This window comes from Drosophila sulfurigaster, chromosome 3 (genome assembly GCF_023558435.1).
Source record: "Drosophila sulfurigaster albostrigata strain 15112-1811.04 chromosome 3, ASM2355843v2, whole genome shotgun sequence".
Lineage (NCBI taxonomy): Eukaryota > Metazoa > Arthropoda > Insecta > Diptera > Drosophilidae > Drosophila > Drosophila sulfurigaster.
In genome coordinates this window covers 30,815,211-30,834,101 of record NC_084883.1, presented here as the reverse complement: position 1 = coordinate 30,834,101, position 18,891 = coordinate 30,815,211, and the positions used below count along the sequence as shown (strand labels likewise).

The following is an 18,891-nucleotide window of genomic DNA, read 5'->3' as shown; positions in this document are numbered from 1 at the left end:
ACTTATTTAATCACAATAATTCTCTATAAACGTTTTTATAAAATTGAGGTCATAATTATTACAATAATAACTAAAAAAATTGATATGAATTTAAATTTTCAAAATGAGTACAAAACATAAATCTTCTTAGATTCACTTTTTTTTGCTCAAATAAATTGATTATGGCCTAACTTTGTGAAAATACATCTAGTTACAAAATATTCTGAATTTTTAATTCATTATTTACAATCCCTGACTTATAGATCCAATCTAATACATAATTAGTTTGCTCTACCAATATGATTCCATCAAGTTAGGTCATTTAATTATTTTTAAGACTCTTTTTGGCCAAAAATGCGATTTGGAGTTGGAATCATTCGATTAGTCAGAACAGATTAGTTGAACAGATCATCCGCGGTGCTGTCCGCATAGCTGCAATGCAATTCAATGACAAGATTAATAAGCAAGATCATCTCTAGCCGGAATTGCTGGATCGCGAACTGACTTCTCGGAATATGCCTGCTCCGGCGTATTGTGATAGCTAGTAAGAAGTGGCTTTTCCAGCATGCTCTCCGGAAATTTACGTATGAGATATAGCCAGCAATCTAATGTCCTGCAGTACGTTAAGAATCATAAATTATAATTTTGTTATCACTTGGAGATCTTTGCTTACTCGTTGTGCTCCGTCACTATGGCTTGTGGCTCTCGATCGTAGTATTTGGGGTAATCCTCCAGCACATCCAGTCGGGCAAACATGGCATCATCCACTTCGTAGATCTCACCCTCAATCTGGTGTCCAACTCCCTGTTTATTCAGTAGAAATGGAATGTTGTAGCGAGTACCGATCACCAAAGGAAACTTGGCCACTGTTTTGCCCTTGGCCACAAACTGAGAAACGCCATTCTCCTTTGTGGTAAGCCAAATGTGATTAGGCTCGCCACGTTTAAGTGTGCCATAAACAAAAACTCTTTTGAGTACTTGCGTCATCTTCAATCAGCAATAAAATGTTGGCAAAGTTTAATTGTTGATCTGAACAAACATCGATCGATTGCACTATCGATGCATCGATGTCTTTCAATTTTGTGTTAACATTAATTTTAAATAGCCAATCATTAATAATTTCTTGTGGTCAACTTATTTAAATACATTGTTTTATTTATTATTTCCTTTAAAAGAGCTTTATTTACGAAGTTGTTTTCCTAAACACCTGTGGTGGGGTATGGCAGCAAATTCTAAAATATGTTTACGTAGACATACCAAAATACAGAAATTCCCTTAATGAAATTCCCTGGTCACACTTTGCATTTAACACTAGTATATTTTCGAATGTTAATAGAAGGCGCGATATTTTAATTGGCTTCTAAATTGCGTAATTGCTCCGCAAATTTTATCATAACATCGCTATTTTTGTCAAAAAGCAAAACCGAAAAAAACTAACAATTTACGAATAGAGATATAACCATAGAGAAATGAATATATCTCAAATATTGTATTTTTATACCAAGTATATTTCCAATCGTTATATTCCCACTATGTTAACTTACCACAGGTCCACTGCTAACACCACAGCTGACTTTACACTGAAAGAAACGCAATGATCGGTATGCCGCTTTACTGCCACCTGTTGACTCTAGGCAAACATTTGAAATAGTGTTTACTTAAACTGGTTTTTGTTGAAATTGCTTTTATTTACTCGAAACTTATAAAATTACCAACTACGCTATAATATATATATATTATCATATCAATATGTACACAAAAAACTTATAAAGCGCGCACATATCAATATCATTAAGTCTGAATGTGTCATACATAAATATGTCGTATATAAATATATGTACGTATGAACATATGTATGTCGCTACATATATGTTTGTATATATACTTGCTACAAATGCAACTACCGGTTAAAGTAATAATTGGCCACGCCCTAATATCGGGCACACACTTTTGTTTAACTTAGTTCTGGGCAGTATAGCTGAGATCATCCTGGGCAGGATGCTTGTGAGTGCGGCGATGGCGCATAATATAAGGATGTGTCGAGCTGTTCTCGTAGCCTGACAAATATGGCAAGGACAGCAGCTTCTCGGGATACTTCTGCAGCAGATAGACCCAGCAGGGAACGGTGCTGCAAGCAAAAATATATTTATAGATCATCATACGATGATGATGATGATGACATCATCAACTTACCCCTCGCCAACGCCAATGTTCATGTCCTGCTTCTCGCGCGTGTAAATGTCCTGGCAATCCTCTAGATTGTCCAGTGAGTTGAGCATGCGATCATCCACCTGGATATAGGATATCATTAGATAATGGGCGTTGGCCAATAGCTATATACTGTTTACCTCGTAGATCTCGCCGGTTACATAATATCCAACGCCGGGTTTGTTCAACAAAAACGGAATGTTATAGCGCGTGGCAATGACGAGTGGCAGCTTCTGCGTCGTCGTTGCGCGGCACCAAAAGTTGGCATAACCGTTGCCAGTATTGGCCAAGATCGAGTTACTGGGCTGGCCATATTTCAAGGCGCCATAGACGAAGAGTTTGCTCAGCGCTGAGGTGGCTTTCTGCAAGGATTGATATTGATAATTAGAAGAGCAACGCAATGAGAATCGATAATTGGCAGTACTAAGGAATGAAACGCATATCGAAAATTGACAGGATAATTGAAATCGCCAAGTGATGCCACCTAGCATAGATATCGTTGATTGATAGGATCCCGCATACGCAGCAGATATCGATAAGTGATAAGCTCAAGCGCTTTGCATATTAGAAAGTGCTCAATTGTAAATCTATAATTAATACCTGCCGCGCTTATCAAACAAACGCGCACGTCTGGAGTAGCTGAATTTTTCCACGCGACGCGAGGCGAAGAGAGGTGACGAGGCAAGCAAAGCAGCCCCCAACCGTGCGTTCGATTGATAAGGTCTTTCTTGAATAAAACGACGACAATATCAAAACACACACGAGCCGTCATCGCCTCCACACCAGCCTTGCCCCTCCTCCGCTTTTCCTCCTCCCCATTTTTAGATTTACCGCATTCATATTTATTTATAACATTATTCCGCTGCCGAACTGAAACGTTGCTCGTTCGTGTCTCTCGCATTTAACGCTGTCGTCGGCATCTCGTTTAATGCATCAACCGGTTTTCTGCATTCACTTCTTTTTATTTTTGCCCAGTCGATTGTTTTTGTTAACATCGACACACTCACACATATGCATACTAAGTGTAGTTACGGTTCTTTATTGTTCAAGTTTTTGGGGCTGACGACGTGCGTGATGTGCAAACTGCGCAGCAGCTACGCCTACTTCAACATTTTCTATGTAGAATACGATATATAAAACACACACACTCACACTCTTAGACATAATACATGCATGCATGTGTAATAATTGCTTAAAACACGCTAATCAATGAAATTAATAGAGATAAGTGACAGAGCAAATAATCTTACTAGCCACTTTTCAATGTCGCTTTTGTTAGTAATTTGTTGCAATTTACTAAGCAACTAGTTGTCTGCCTTGCTGTTCTTACATAACACGAAGTACTGGCACACACACATGCACACACGCGCATAAATACACATACACGTATACAAAGCATATGCACGCGCCTCTAATCGTTTAAGAAATCATTTTCCCACGCTTCCTTCCTACTACGAAATACTTTTCGCCAACTCGTCAAAAGGATAACAACTTGCTGCTGCATGTGTATGTGTACATGTGCATATATATGTATGTACTTGACTTCCTATATATGTAAGTGCGAACACATGTGCTTGGGTTGGTAGAAATAAAGAGAGAGTACTTTGTATATTTACCTTGACTTGTCCCATTTTCTTTAGTTATACTTGATTTTAAATTGCAAATCACTTCAAGTTTTTATCGCAAGGAAAGCACAAAAGAAAATTGATGTACGAGAGACTTTTTTAAGTTCCAGCACAATTTTTTTAAGACTTCACAGCAAGTCGTACCGCACCAGTGGAAAGCAAAACTCCAACTGAACGCTGTCGTCGCTGCTGCCAGCGGCAGAAGCCCAAAACATTGTGGAGAACGAATGTTGTGACGGCGACGTCGACGTCAACAGCGACTGCGACTGCTGCTGCTTTTGACGTCTACAACAACAAAAACAATAGTGGGGAACAGGCCCCTGCCCCAACAAGAATAAAATGAAAACACGCCACACACGCGCTGGCTATTTTGCCGCCGCCAACGCCGCCTCTCTCGCTCACGCTTTATCTAACATTTCAGCAAAGACGAATTGTTAAAATACCCTAGACGTTAGCTTAAGACACAAATTAACGCACACTGCGACATAAAAACATAATTATTGTGTTTGTGTGTGTGTGTAAAAACTGAAGCTTATCGAGCCTTTTTCGTTAAGTAAAACTGGGTCTGCTTTCAACTGGTTATTCGTCCAGCGACATAGACATGGCGCAGGGGGAATTGTCAAATCCCCTCTCGAAGCGAGGGAACATTGATTTTAAAACGACGCCACTGTTCCACACGTAGGCAGTGGGGATTTTTTAGTATGCGCAGAAGAAGAAGGCGCGTTTGCTTTGGTTTTCTTCAGCGCAGCATGTTGAATGAGCGAACTGATTAAATAATTAACATTTACTTATGTATGTTCAAAATGTAAACATAGTTTATAAACAAAAACACAACATGAACATTTAAGTGTTTGCTTACAGAGCAGAGCGGGCTCTCTTTCTATCTTCCACTTCCATGCGCTCTCTCTCTCTCTCAGCTGCTGTTAATGCACTGTAAACAAAAGTGTGCGGCATTTGCGTTTCAGAAAAAGCGTTGTTTGTACTGAGCATCTGCTTTTTCAATGTCAATTTGCTCTCTTTTTTTGTGCTGTTGTATAACTTAAATAGCCGGCTGTCTATTAATTAGTATATATTTACAGTAGCTTACTAATTAGTCCAAAGGCAATAAATAAAATTCGTAATGTAATGCTTAAAATAGACTGGAATGTGCAAAAACAAAAGGTCAATAGTCCTTGGTGCAGTTGCCATTGTAAGCGTAGTGAAAGTCTTTGTGCCGGCAAGCGCACAAGTTAGGCGCAAAGCAATATGCCCTGGGACCACAATCGCTGTAGGAGAGAACAATTACAGTGGAAAACTATGAGGGCACGCAGCGTACTCACTGATCACAGATGGGCGTGCATTGTGGGCCATGCAGCAGCGTCGCACGCATTTCGTAACCCTGCGCGCAAATGCAGCGGCCATCGAACGAGCAGCTTCCATGGATGCAGCGACTGGAAGTAAGAAAGGGCAAATGTACTATGAAGCTGTGACGTCACAACTGTTGCTTACCCGCCGCACAAATCAAGCAGACGCGGCAAACGATGGCGACAGCGTCGCGCCACTGCATCGTAGTAATAATGTTTGCTCTTGCGACAAATGCACAGCTCGGGACCGGCACAATAGCCACCTGCTTCCAGACAACCTGGCACACATTCAGCGGCACAAGCAACGCCATCTTGAAATGCACTCTGATACTGATTGTCGCAGGGACATGGACCATCCTCAAAGCAAATTCCGCGCACACACACTATATTACAGCGACGCACGCATTGATGCGTGTTCACTATGAGCATCTCGTACTCGGAGCAAATGGGAGGTGGGTCATTCAATTCCCAGTAAAGATATTCGTGATAGTAACAGTGAGCCTGGAAGCTACTGAGCAGCAGCAATAACAGCAACAGCTGGAACGACATCTTCGACTGAATGAATGAAGAGCGTTCGCAGATTAAGTGCAGGCTGAATATTGATAGTGAAAGTGTTTTCATTTGTTTGCTTACAATCATGATCACGATCATTGCCATAAATATGTAAGTACACATGTCGAGGTATGATGCAATTGTAATCACTGAGAAAGGCGCTAACTGATAAGGCGAACGCGGTTCGATTACAAAACTTCATTTGCATTTCAAACAAAATCGAACAGACGCCAGACTAAATTTATTACTCACCCACAGCGGCAGTCAGAGCGAGACAACTACCCTGAGTGAGAGAGAGGGTGGCAGGGGAGCCATACAAACAGATCCAACTCCAACATGTGTTGGGAGAGCGAAGCAAAAAAGCAAAAAAAAAGAACTGGTGAGAGCATAAGACTGAGTTTTGAGCTAAGCGTGCGACAGAGAGGCAGCTATGCAGTTGTTATGTGTGTGTGTGCGAAGCGAGCATGCAGAACATTTGCTGCGCCAGTCTGGAATGTCTGGATTTAAAGCAGCACACACGCTCCTCCACTCCGCCGCCCTTCTGCGCATATCGCTGGCCTGACTCGCGACTCTGGGGCTTTGTTGGGTGCTTTCAATGCGCGCCATTCATTCAGTGTTGCGAGTTTTTTCCAGCGTGTGCAACACGTCCACAAACGCCTGCGCACAAGGAAGTTGAGTTTGCGGCATAATGTTGCAAAATTGACAGCACATTGAAAAAATAGAAGAGTTTAATATCAACAACAACAACAATAAGTTTGACTATTTCCAATTGGCTTCCAACGTGTCTACAAGTGTGTGTATGTGTGTGTGAGTGGGGTGAATGAATAACATAAAACAGACAACGAAAGCATATAAAATAAACAATTCCATTTCGGGCACGGCCGCTGCTTCGTTGGTCAGCTGGAAGGAAGTGGCGCTGTTGTTGCTGTAAGTGGTGGTGGTTGTGGGGGAGTGTGTGTGTGCGTTAGTTTGTATGTGTGTATAGCTAGCTCATAGCATAGCACGCACTGCCAAATGAGAAATGATTAAAAAGCCCGCACAACAGAGACAATTATGTATTCGTCAAGTGCTGACGCGTTTTGACCACTTGGATTGCAACAACTTATCATCAAATCATCTTTAACCCAATCCCGAATCTCACATCTCTTGCTTAACAATGTGCTACGTGATCATAACGAGTGTGAGTCTAGTCTGGTTCCTTTGCTCGCTGGTCGCCGATATGCTGCTCGCTGTCTCGCTGGTCACGCCCAAGTGGCTAATTGGACCACCTAATCCTAGTCTCAATTCGAGTACGTCGCATCGCTATCCCTCGGTTGGTATCTATACGCGATGCAAGCAAACGCATTCGGGTTATCATTGTGGCAGCTTTGATCTGGATGGCTTTGCCACCGATGGCAGCGTTTATCCCTGGGAATGGAAGCTGGCCATGTTCTTCATGTCACTTGGTTTCGCGCTGCTCTCGCTCACCGTGGCTGCCACACTGTTGACCTGCTGCCGCCAGTCCGCTTGTGGCAAGAGTATACACAACATGACCGCCTGTGCCCAGGTGTTGGCGGGTAAGTGCATCAATAAACTCTACTAGAAATTAGACTAATGCTCTCTACTACTACTTTGCAGGCATCTCGGTTATGTTGGCCATGTTTTTGCATCCCTTGGGCTGGCGTGCGCCGCGCGTGCAACGTCTCTGTGGCACGGAGGCGGAACCCTTCTATCCCGCCGACTGCAGCATAGGTAAGCAGACAGTTTTTATTATATTTAAGTTGCTATAATGAAGTCTGTTCCAGGCATCTCATTCTACTGTGGCATACTGAGCATTCTGCTGACGCTTGCTGCTGCTGGCATCAGTCTCAAGGCAGAGTCCTCCAATCTAAGGACACGCGTGCGACGTCGCGTCGAGGCGGGCAGCAAACTTGTTTGCATTCCTTGAGCACACATAAATGCGAATTTAATTGGGCATTTTGCACTTAATTTAATTTCGAATTTAACATAAATAAACAACTATACATCTTTTCTATCTAACTAGAGAGCAACCCTCTGAGACAATCTACTTCCGCCTGCCTTTTCCTTTGCCAGGCGGTTTGCCCTCCACTTCCGGCTTGGACTTGGGTATGTAGACGCCGTGATTTGTCTTCTTCAGATGCGCAAACAGTTTGTTCTTTGAGTCAAACACCAGTTTGCAGGTGACGCAAGTGTGTTGCACAGCTGATGGTGCATCTTCATCATCACCATCATCCTTGTCTCTACTGCTCTTCGTGGGCAACGTTGACGCTGTCTTGGACTTGGCTTCAGCTGCTGGCTTCGCTTCCGCTTCGACTTTTTGTTTGCCATTTGTTGTCTTATTTTTGGCCCTTGTCTTTTTGGTCGCCTTCTTGCCGCGACTCCAATCGTCGTCTTCAGCGTCGTCTGAGTTGCTGGCAGCTGGATTGAAATCTGCAGGAGGCGCCTCCGCCTCCTCATCATCGTCGCTGTGCACAGCTACAGCTTTAGGTGCTGCCTTCTTTGACTTTTTGTTCTTCTTGTTACGCTTGCTTTGCTGTTGCTCGATCAGTTCCTCTTCCAACTGATCGCTGTCAGCCGTTTCGTGACTGCCATTAAGCTGCAGCTCCGCCAGACTTTCCTCGGTTGCATTCAGGCTCTCGTTGTGCTCATTGAATTCCTGTTCCTCGCTTTCCATTTCTTGTCGCAAACGTTCCACGTTGTCGCGATGCTTTTTGCTCTCCTCGTGGTTGCTGCGTGCTCCGGCATTCTTAAATGACTTGTTGCATGCCACGCAATAGAGATCATCAACATACTCCAATTCGTCCAACTCAGCGTCCTCATCGTCTTCCTCCTGATGATCAGCGTCATCCTCATCCTCTTCGTCCTCCTCTTCTTCGTCTGTATAGATGTCGGAGTCGCTGCCATATTGCTGCTCCAGCTGCCGCAGTTGCTCTTCGTAGCCATCGTTGGCTACTTTGTTGGCACGCACCGCCGCCAATTGCTCTTGGCGTTCGCGCAGATGCTGCTTGCGTTGCTCCTCCTGCTTAAGGCGATTCGCCTCAGCACGTTCCGCTAGGACACGCCTGTAGGCTTGCAGTCGACGATCTCGCTTACGCACAAATGACACCAAGTTGCGCACCTACAAAGAACAAACATTAATTCTGCTATTGATATATACAACCAATTTCGCTTACCTCCTCGTTGCGTTCCTTGCGTGCAGCCTGCACAATCTTCTTCATCTCCTTCTCGACCTTGCGTAGGATAAAGCGCTCCTTGATTTCGCGAACATCGTAAGGACACAGCCATTCGTAAGTCTTTTTGGTGCTGTAGGACATCCAGTATGCATAGAAAGGGCCCACAACATCCTCATAGCTGCTGTCCGCATTACCGAATTGCGGTGCGCCTAATTCATCGTCGCTGTCCATGAACTCCAGATCCTCGGATGCAATGTTGTTGAAGACATCCCGATATACGCTATAGAAACTCTGATCATCGTTGCCAAAGCCTTTATAGCAGGAACTCGTAAAATATTGAAAGACGTCGAGAGAATTCTCGGAGTACTCCGAATTCTTGCCACGTAGTATCTGATCGCGATGATTATCGTACCAGGCACGCTCTTGGGCATCGGAGAGCACCTCATACGCCTGTTGTATCAGCTGAAAGCGTTCCTTTGCCTCCGCCAAACAGTCGGGATTTTTGTCTGGATGCCAGCGTAGCGCTAGTTTTCTGTATGCTGTCTTGATGTCACTTTCGTTGGAGTCACGGGCAAGACCGAGCTCTTCGTAGTAGCACCGCATGTTGAATGATTGCCAAAAACACGAAATAATTACATGAATTTTGGCATTAAATCACAAAATTTGCGCGAAAAGCTTTTCTGTGGCCCGTGTTTCACAATAAAATTGCATGGCACGGCAGGGTGACCATCTCCTCTAAAGGTAAACATCGTGGCCTCTGTATCGATATTAATATTATACCAAAATCAACCAACTCTGTTAGTATTTTTTGACATGCCTTACAAGAGCGCCACTATTTAACCAACATTTTGTTCTCTTAATTTGTTAAAAAACAAAAACCATATTTATAATTTAATTGTTGTAATTGCATTGTTTTTTTTAATCTAATAATATTAACTGCCAACAATTCAAATTCATATTTGATTTTACTGACAAAGACAGGTCACTGAACTACGATAGCTTGTGGTGGCAAACCGATAATTTATAACTGCCTACTATATTTTTTTGAAATTATATTGCCTACTTTCAGGCTGAATCTTTGTTTAAATATGAAGCACACTTCCATTTCGTTTAATATTTCTATAAATCCAAATTTATATTGTTTCTAATATAGTAAATAAGTATTTATCGAAATAAATGCAAATTCGAGATTCGCAACAATGAAGCTTCAACGTTTTTGGTGGTTGCGCATTCCGTCAGTTGCTTTTTTCACTTCGGCGCTGGCAGTCGCTCTCTTTTTACCATCGCCGCGCAGCAGAACACACGCTATTTTGCTACCACCAAAAATAAAATATAAATCCAACCAAGACCGACACATGCACATACCAATACATAACATTCGTTAGACAGTGTAAAATGTGAAGGAGAAAATTCTTTTCTGCTGCCAGCCTAAAAGTAGGCAACTTTCTGCTTTTTAAATTATACGTTCAAAACGCGCATATCCTTAAATTCATTTGCATTGAAAAAACTACATCAAAACTTTTCTACACACTATAAACTAAATATAATAAATAAAGGAAACGGAACGAAACTTGCATATAATAACCATTTAGAGAATTTACATACGTAACGAGATACAAAGCTATAAAGAAATCAAATCGAAACGAAATATTCACGCTGCAACAACAATTGAAAATAGCTTGACATAAAAATTGACATTTACGTTGGAGATTTACAACGCAGGCAAACGTAAGCTTCCGCAAAACGGGGAGGGTTACGGCCAGTTCACACAGACAGTCCCACGCACACACTTACACCTACACAACAACGTTGAGTAACTTCAGCGCACAGCAGGAACAAGAACGGGAACGGGAGCAGAAGCAGGAGTCCTTGATGCGGCAATAGGCGTGCATCTCAGCTTACAAACAACCCCCAGAAGTGCGGTTCTTGCTGTACTGTTTGTGTTTGTGTGTGTGTGCGCCTGAAAAACGTCAACAAAAAATAAACAAACTCACACAGAGATAACGCGCTGTCTGCCCTCTCTCATACACACACACAAACAGTAGTTGTAACTGTGTGTGTTTGTGTGTGGTTGGCCTTTCATCTCGTTGCCGCACAATAAAAACAGGCGTAAAGGATATTATGAGGCAGCAGACATTTGCGAATAAGGTAATTTCGCATCAAATTCCAACACAAACATACTCACATACACATTCATTCACACACACATACACACACACAGTCATTTACTCACTCACACATAGTCAGAGTCGCCTTTGCAGTTTGGATAAAACTATAGCATACATTTATGGGCGCTCGTTGAGCTGCGGCTCGAGCTTCTTTTGTGTGCTGTCATAAATGGATTTTCTTATCAAGGCAAAGTGGCCCCAGGAGTCAGTTTTGAATCCTTGGCTCTCGCATTGTGTGCTCTCTACATTATGGGATTGCATTTTGAGCGATGCCACAATTTAAATGGAACCTTTTTGTTAATCAACATTTTACAGCAGCAACAACAATCCGTCCATTTATATTACACTTAAGAAGCAGAAGTGCTGCGCAACTATGTTTGGCTCCAAGTTGCGCTCCTGGATGGAGACGCACATTGTGCGTCCACGCAAGAAGAACAGCAAGCACAAGCAGACGGACCAGAGCAGCTCTGGAGGTGGCAGCAGCAGTCATGGCAAGAAGGCGGGCACCTTGCCGCAAAGCAGCAATCTAAAGTCGACCACGAGTCCCGTGTTGACCAGCAGCGGTAGTCACAGCAATAGCAACAGTCACAGCATTGCGAGTCCTGTACGACGTCGCGAAGTCTCCCCCATACAATGTCATGTAAGTGAGCAAGAGTCCTTTCCAAACATAGTCATAACTTCTACTTCTATCCCCACTGTAGACTCCCAGTCGCTATGGCTGGCAATCGCCGGATCAAGACACCATCACGTCGCCCAAGTCGGACAATCTGCTGTATGCGCCACAGCGTTATCAACGCCATCAAACGCTGCCACCATTGCAGCAACTCCAGCAGCCGCAGCAGCCTCAGTTGAGCGTACCCAGCAAGGACAGCTGCAGCTCCAACAGCGCCGACAAATCGCCCATGTCCCGAGTCAATTGTTCCTCCTCCTCTATATCCTCGTTGTCGTGGTCCACCGGCTCCAAGGAGCCCTCAATGCACTCGACGGCCAAGCAGACAAGCTATAAGCTGGAACAGGAGGATGAAGTCGACTATGAGGAAGTGGGTGCTTTGCTGTTGCGTCCTCAGCCGCCGCTTCAGGATTATCAGCGTCCGAATTCGGAGAATTTAAACAGTCTGCAGCTGGTCTACGAGGAGGAGGAGCAACCGCAGTCGAAGCAATCGCGTACGCACGTCCACTATGGTCGACTGTTGCCCTCTAAGCTAGCGGCCGTACAGCTGGATGACTCTGTGGAGAGTTTGACCATGCCACCGCAGCCACAGCCCCCGCAGCCGCCTTCTATGTCCATTGGTAATAGGATGAGAGCACCTCGCGGCTTGCCACGTGGTAATTTTATGCCCGGTCCGCGACCACACAGCTTGTCCTCCCCGGAGAGCGCCTATTCCACGGGCTATTCGACCGACGGCACCTCGCCCTGCGCCAACTCCCAGTCTAGTACGAATCCTCCCGCTCCGGAGTACTACATCAATATGCGCAGCGGTACCCACTACTTTCCCAGTCGTTCAGTCAATACGCTGGCCATTGAGGCACAGCGCTACAAATTCGGTCTAAATCGCATCGAAGAGATGTCACCCATGGATCCGCTGCCCAAAAGCAACTTTGGCAACACCCTTGAGCCCCAGCCCAGTCCTCTAGCTCTGCAGCGTGGCAGCCAAGCAACTAGCAAGCTCTTTGAATGTGAGTAGTCTAATTAAAGTACTTGACCTCAGCTAAGAACTTTTCAACCTCTTGCGACACTCCTAAACCCTTAAAACTTAAAACCCCTAAAACTTTTAAGCCGCCTTAAAGTACTTTAAGCCCTTTTGAACTTTGTGGATCTATTTGATACATTTGAAGCTCCAATTAGCTTCTGGAGCTCATAAAATCTCATATTAACTTCTAAAGCTTTTCAAAAAACTCATTCGTTTTTCCTTAAAAGTCAACTGCAACTGTTTTACATTCTAGCACCAGCCTGCATTAAACTTTAAAAAAATCCTGCCCCCTTATAACATCTAAAAATTATATTTGGCAGCTCCCTCGCCTAGACAGCGCCCTCGCATACGCACGAATCCCTGGTACAGCACCGTGGAGCATACGCAGCTGCGAATGGAGCTGGATGCGGCGAGCACCACTTCCACCACTTCGTCAGGCATCAAGTCAAGCAATGAGCTGGAAGTGCGCGCGAGCATTACCACCTCAACCACTGCCAGCTCCTCAGCCTTGGCAATCGCAACCCCTAAGAAGGGTGCTGTTGGTCTAGCCGCGGACTGTTCAGAGGGTTCATCATCGTCCTCGACTGAAGTGGAAAATGCGCATGCAGCGCACACCATAAAACGCCGCCACTTAGCGGAGCACGTCGTGGGAGTGGGAGTGGCAGTCGGCGACTCCTTTCTGGTTAGCGACGATGAGGCTACGCTCAACGAGATGATTGGCAAGTTTGACGAGAGCTATGTCTACGAGAAGGAGACCGACATACTCAGGTAAGCGCACTTCTTAGGCTCCTTAAGTGCTTTCAGAGGTTGCTCACTTTCGGTGTTTTTTTTTCCCCCGGACTTTGTAGCAGCGACTCGGATCCCACGGACTGCGCTTCGGAGCTAGACACCGGACAGGATGCGGGCGATGAGTGCGACACGGATGAGCTGCTCGACATTGACTTCATTGACACGTCCTCGATGCAGGAGGTGCTTGTGCTGGAGCGTCAGGAATTGCAGCGCAATCTGGGCAGCTGTCAGTATTATCCGAATGCGAGTCCAATGATATTGCGACGCTCCTCGACACGTTCGCGTCGTCGCCAGCAGCAAGAGCAACAGCAGCAGGATCAACAGCGACGTCGCAAGCGTTTCCTCAAAACTCGTAAGAAGAGCTGCGAGAATCGCGAGAAGGTCAGCGCCTCCCCATTGAGGGAACCACGTGGCAGTCGCAGCGTAGGCGGTACACCGGTGTGCCTACGTCGTCAACTGCTAGGGCCAAAGGAAAGGTACGGTCTAAGCACGTGACTAAGTTAGAACTCTACTTTAACAATAATCTCCGTTTGTTAATCTTGTTAGGATCTACAAAACCTCGCCTCTGTCGAATCGCTCCAATTCGCTGATCTTTGGCAGCGCCAACGAACCACATTTCATGACTATTGCGGAGAGCGAAAAGGCCTTGATGAAGGCCGATCTGGAGGCGGACATGAAGTATAAGCAACTTATCATGGAGGCCGAATCTTTGCTCGAGTCGCTGAAGAACAGTCTGCAAAGGTGCGTCTAACGTTGTACTCTTCCTAATTTGCTCAAATAACTTTCTTTTACTTACTCCTTTTCAGCATTCCGCGGGACACGCCCGTCGCCAGTCCGCGACGCCTCAATCCGCTGGCCAATAAGCGCGTGGAGATGCTCAAGAATAGCGAAGTGGACTCTAAGAAGCAACCAGCTCCTGTGCCTCCAACACCCCCGCTGGAGCACGAGCTGGCCGCCGCCATCAACAAGCGCATCGAGATGCTCAAGTTTGAGACAAACGCGGGAGCTTCGCCGCCAAATAGTCCTAAGCCGGGTAGATGCAGTCCTCGCAAGACGCATCTCACCAACTTCATGAACCAGAATGCGCCGCCAGAGTTGCCACCACGCAAGCCGCAGCCACCTCAATCGCCACAGCTGCAGTTAAACGGACGTTGCCTGCAGGGCAGTCCAAGACATAGTCCACGTGGAAGTCCTCGAGGCAGTCGACGCCAAATCATCGCCAATGGCAGCGACTCCGAGCTGGAGGATTTGGCCAATCACAACTACTTGCCACCGCAGCAGCAGCAGCAACTGCAGCCGCAGCCCCAACCCTATAATAATATGGACTACAGCAATCGCAATGTAACCGAAAGTCAGGACAATTTCTACTGTCCACACAGCGAGCCACTGAAGCGGAAGGTCTACAAAGGTAGCAGCTCCTTCGAGCGCATTAAGAAGACATTTGACTTAGAGTTGGGTAAGTGAAAAGATCCTTACATTGTAGGCTCAGACGTTACCCGGGCTGTTTTATCCTACATTTGTATATTCATCATATTCCTTATTTCTGATTCTTATAATTTAATTTAATTTATTATAACTTTGTGCCGGCAGGAAATGTAAAATCCGACCCTATAAAGTATATATATTCTTGACCAGCATCAACAGCCGAGACGATCTAGCCATGTCCGTCTGTCCGTATGAAACACTGGATCTCAGAGACTATCAGAGATAGAGCTATAATTTTTTTCTACAGCATTTGTTATGTTTGCACGCAGATAAAGTTTGTTTCAAATTGTGCCACGCCCACTTCCGCCCCCGCAACTCAAAAAAATCGAATAACAAGCGTAATTTTAAAGCTAGAGCTACGAATGTAGTATTTATGATTCCTGAAAATTTGATTGCGATCAGATAAAAATTGTGGAAATTATTAAAGAAATAATTTTGTATAGGCAAAAACGCCTACTTAGTTGCTTTGGCCGACAATCTGGTATATTGCGCCGACCATGGTATATTTTGAATGTGGTGTTATATCTATATAACAAATATACGGTTTGGTATATTTTTAGTATATTTGTATTTTGGTATGTTTTGAAGAAAATACCGCAATATTTTGCTTTTATTCAAAATATGTAGCGGGTATCTCACAGTCGAGTACACTCGACTGTAGCTTTCTTACTTGTTTTAACTAATTCTTAACTTGCTCAATAATCTTATACTTCTGAAAACATTCTGTATACCCATCTAACTTTTATAGATATGAGCGAACGTCCTAAATCGATGGGTCATTCCAACAAGCGCCAACAATCGAAGCTCTCGATGTCCGTTTCGGCAAAAAGCTCCATGCAGGACGTGACTTCAGAGGGCGCCAACAAGCAGCAGCTTATTGTTAGCACTATTGTGGATTTGAAGCGTAGTCTGGAACATCAAAGCTATCAGCTGAGTGGTCTTAACGAGGAGTAGCTTAAGGTATCGAATATATAGACTGACTGACTGACAGCCAATAATAATCATGAATTCATCAATACATCATATACGTTATCATCAAATTAGAGAATTAAGCAAAAGGTCAAGAAGACGACGACAGGTAAAAACAAGTCCAAGATCCCTCAGACTAAACAGAAATTCGTGTGCAATAACTATAACAATATAAGATAAGTGAAACAATTGATGGACTGCAGGACAGACAGCAGGTTATACGGTTATTTACATACACATAAAGTAGTTTTAATGGGTATACATAACTTCAATTGATAGTCTGTAGTGAAAGTAAATTGTTTTTTGATAGCATTTATTTAATCGTAGTAGTTAATTGATTTCTGTTTCGTTTTTTCGATCAGTCAAACACAAAAACAAAGTTACTCTAGTTTTAATTGCAATATTCTCGATAGTTTCTCATCAATCACTACAGTTTCTATTTGAAAGCCCAATCGGAAAAAGCAGTGTTGAAAACACAATCAACTAATTAGTCAAACATCTATACTTAATATCGACCTTAGCCCAAATATCGTGTGCAATTAGAGAAGATCACAAAAACATTAACCTTATTTAGATGTGTTTTTATCGAACTTATCGAACATATCGCACTCATTATCATAAGTATTATTGGTGCAGCGTTTTCATCACGTAAACGTAGTACTATCAATTAATCTACAGCTCATTACTAGACTTTGTAGCATTTCACTTAATCTACACACATATTCATATATACATACATATATACTATATAGTATCCATCTAGAGTACATCAATTAATACAATTATGAAAGTAGCATTTTAAGTAAAGTAATTTCAATTATGATATATCCATCCAACAAAGAAAATCTCGTTTAGCCAAATTGCCAAAAATTGTTTGTAGAATACGAAATTGTTTAACTGTTTTCGTTCTTCGATGAATTTTAATCAAAAAACTCAATCGGAATTTGAAACTGAATTTGAAATTTGTTACACACGTATTGGCCAAAATTAATTCTGATTTCGAATTCAACGTATGGAGGGTCAAATTGGTTGTAATTAATTAATTAATTATGTAATTGTGTTGTGTTGTATTGTGTGCTCATTATTTATGCATATAGACGCTATACTTAGAACCCTACATATAGCATACATAATATACTATATACATACTATATATTTAAACGTGTAAGCGAATAATGTAACGTGATAATAAACTTAATGAAAACCAGTCGACAAAACGTGCAAACGTATTGAAAGTAACTGAATATGGAGTAAGTATCCCCGCTAATTAATTTTAAGTAGCTAATTATTTTTTACTCTTTAGTACTATGTATTACATTTCGTAATTGAGTTGTACTCGTAGATCCCGTAGCACTTGATCCCCGTACTTAACCCATGTAGTTGCACTCAATAAACCTTACGATTTGCTCCGCCTTACGTCAGTCGTCGCGTCTGGTGTCCAGAACCCATTTAACTAATGAGTTTCGGACGAATGCGACACTTGAATGGCAAAAGTGAAGGAATCAAGGTTCATTTCCCCCCCATTTGCAAATACTACGAGTTCTACATCGGAACATCCAAATTTATGCGCATCCCACAAAATACTGAACTTTAGTTACCCAGTTAATGCGCAATACACTCTTTCTCTGGGGAACTTTAGCTGCAATAATTAAATAATTTACCATACATAACATATGTCCCCTTTAGTTTGGGACTCTGTTCTAAGCGACCTTAAGACAATCCAACGAGCTTTTTGATAAGAAAAATAAACCTTTACAACAAACTGTCAACTATAGAAGTACGCGTATATTACAAATGTATATCTAGATTGTAGAAGTAGAATAAACGTAGTCATATAGTCAATAAAGTGAAATAAGACTGGTAGAAAGGAAATTAAATGTCATTCAAGTAGTTCTGGAGAAAACTAATATGATACCGTTATACGTTATTCAGTAAATTTCCGTGACGGATATCTTCATGGTTAGTCGTTAGATCTAATACTGGGAACAACTGAGCACTGAAATTGGGAGTACTCAAATATTTCCCAGAATTATTACCTACATACGTATACTCTATTTTTGACTCGTTCCAATTTATTGGGGTTAGCTTGTTCACTGTCTTAAACTCCTATGAGTAATAAATAAGTAAATCACATTCAAAAGAAAATTGATAAGTGAAATAATAAAAACTAACATTGTGAGAAAATATATATCATACGTACATAAATAATTCAAACATACTATTCCATTTCAATCAACTTGGCTTGAGGTTATGTTTCCGTAAGTGGACTTTGGCCTCTTCAAGCATCCCCACTATGAGCAAGATCTTATCATTTATCTTTCGTATGTATCTACCATGAATAAAGGACCAATTTGTGTTAAAACTATTTACCGATGTCTCTTCCTGCTTATGCTTGATGGATGGGTTGATTGTCAGTCGTTCAGCGTCGTTGCTGGATGCTGTCGTACGTTATTCGCAAGTGGAAATTCCAGACATAATCGTCGCCGTCTCGTTCATTATTATGCCTGGCGGTAATATTCTCTTTTGGTTAAAAATAAAAATAATAAAAAATACAACAACAAAAAGATGTTCTAAAAATCAGCAAAAAAGCAAAGCAATGGAAAATAAGCAGACAGAAGAGCGCAGCAACCTGTTGATAATTATGCAAATAAAGGTGGTGAGAGAGGAAGGCGATAGCGAGGGGAGACATCAGACGTAGCCCGACTGGAATATCAATCGTATTGGAACGCACGCTTAAAACATAAAAACAACAAAAGAGCTTTAATTGGAGTGCTGCGACGGAGGCCCGACCCTATGTATTGTATATACATACATACATACATACATATGTAAGTACTATTGTGTGAGTTGAGCTGCGAATGAGGAGAATGGAGGATGCGAAACTGGTTCGCAGCAGCGCCCCTGGCGAT

General features: G+C 42.9%; 6 protein-coding genes across 8 annotated transcripts; 2 read left to right on the top strand and 4 right to left on the bottom strand.

Moving 5' to 3' along the window:
- Window positions 1-132: 132 nt before the first annotated feature.
- Window positions 133-1,206, bottom strand: LOC133843158 (putative gamma-glutamylcyclotransferase CG2811). Of its 2 annotated transcripts, XM_062276585.1 has the most exons (3): window positions 653-1,206; window positions 485-592; window positions 134-411 (listed from the first exon to the last, which is right to left on the bottom strand). In XM_062276585.1, exons 1-3 carry the CDS (start codon window positions 964-966, stop codon window positions 375-377), a joined length of 459 nt encoding a protein of 152 aa, XP_062132569.1. In that variant the 5' UTR covers window positions 967-1,206; the 3' UTR covers window positions 134-374. The 2 variants fall into 2 exon arrangements, with proteins under 2 accessions (XP_062132568.1, XP_062132569.1); XM_062276584.1 differs by having other exon boundaries at window positions 133-592.
- A 440-nt stretch (window positions 1,207-1,646) lies between these two features.
- Window positions 1,647-3,967, bottom strand: LOC133843156 (troponin C-akin-1 protein). The gene is made up of 4 exons (XM_062276582.1): window positions 3,804-3,967; window positions 2,328-2,549; window positions 2,173-2,270; window positions 1,647-2,107 (listed from the first exon to the last, which is right to left on the bottom strand). Exons 1-4 carry the CDS (start codon window positions 3,816-3,818, stop codon window positions 1,939-1,941), a joined length of 504 nt encoding a protein of 167 aa, XP_062132566.1. The 5' UTR covers window positions 3,819-3,967; the 3' UTR covers window positions 1,647-1,938.
- Window positions 3,968-4,135: 168 nt separating this feature from the next.
- LOC133843149 (epidermal growth factor-like protein) lies at window positions 4,136-6,021 on the bottom strand. Its single transcript, XM_062276574.1, has 3 exons — window positions 5,301-6,021; window positions 5,132-5,242; window positions 4,136-5,077 (listed from the first exon to the last, which is right to left on the bottom strand). Exons 1-3 carry the CDS (start codon window positions 5,828-5,830, stop codon window positions 4,975-4,977), a joined length of 744 nt encoding a protein of 247 aa, XP_062132558.1. The 5' UTR covers window positions 5,831-6,021; the 3' UTR covers window positions 4,136-4,974.
- Window positions 6,022-6,344: 323 nt separating this feature from the next.
- Window positions 6,345-9,738, bottom strand: LOC133843131 (dnaJ homolog subfamily C member 21). Its single transcript, XM_062276553.1, has 2 exons — window positions 8,881-9,738; window positions 6,345-8,825 (listed from the first exon to the last, which is right to left on the bottom strand). The coding sequence occupies exons 1-2, from the start codon at window positions 9,481-9,483 to the stop codon at window positions 7,752-7,754; spliced, it is 1,677 nt and encodes a 558-aa protein (XP_062132537.1). The 5' UTR covers window positions 9,484-9,738; the 3' UTR covers window positions 6,345-7,751.
- LOC133843153 (LHFPL tetraspan subfamily member 2 protein) lies at window positions 6,864-7,727 on the top strand. Its single transcript, XM_062276579.1, has 3 exons — window positions 6,864-7,263; window positions 7,325-7,438; window positions 7,492-7,727. The coding sequence occupies exons 1-3, from the start codon at window positions 6,864-6,866 to the stop codon at window positions 7,632-7,634; spliced, it is 657 nt and encodes a 218-aa protein (XP_062132563.1). The 3' UTR covers window positions 7,635-7,727.
- A 396-nt stretch (window positions 9,739-10,134) lies between the features above and the next one.
- Window positions 10,135-18,347, top strand: LOC133843119 (uncharacterized). 2 transcript variants are annotated; one of them, XM_062276534.1, is made up of 8 exons: window positions 10,135-11,028; window positions 11,367-11,688; window positions 11,750-12,725; window positions 13,060-13,507; window positions 13,588-14,004; window positions 14,075-14,269; window positions 14,335-14,984; window positions 15,762-18,347. In XM_062276534.1, the coding sequence occupies exons 2-8, from the start codon at window positions 11,422-11,424 to the stop codon at window positions 15,965-15,967; spliced, it is 3,159 nt and encodes a 1,052-aa protein (XP_062132518.1). In that variant the 5' UTR covers window positions 10,135-11,028; window positions 11,367-11,421; the 3' UTR covers window positions 15,968-18,347. The 2 variants fall into 2 exon arrangements, with proteins under 2 accessions (XP_062132518.1, XP_062132516.1); XM_062276532.1 differs by having other exon boundaries at window positions 10,136-11,028; window positions 11,364-11,688.
- The last annotated feature ends 544 nt before the right edge of the window (window positions 18,348-18,891 follow it).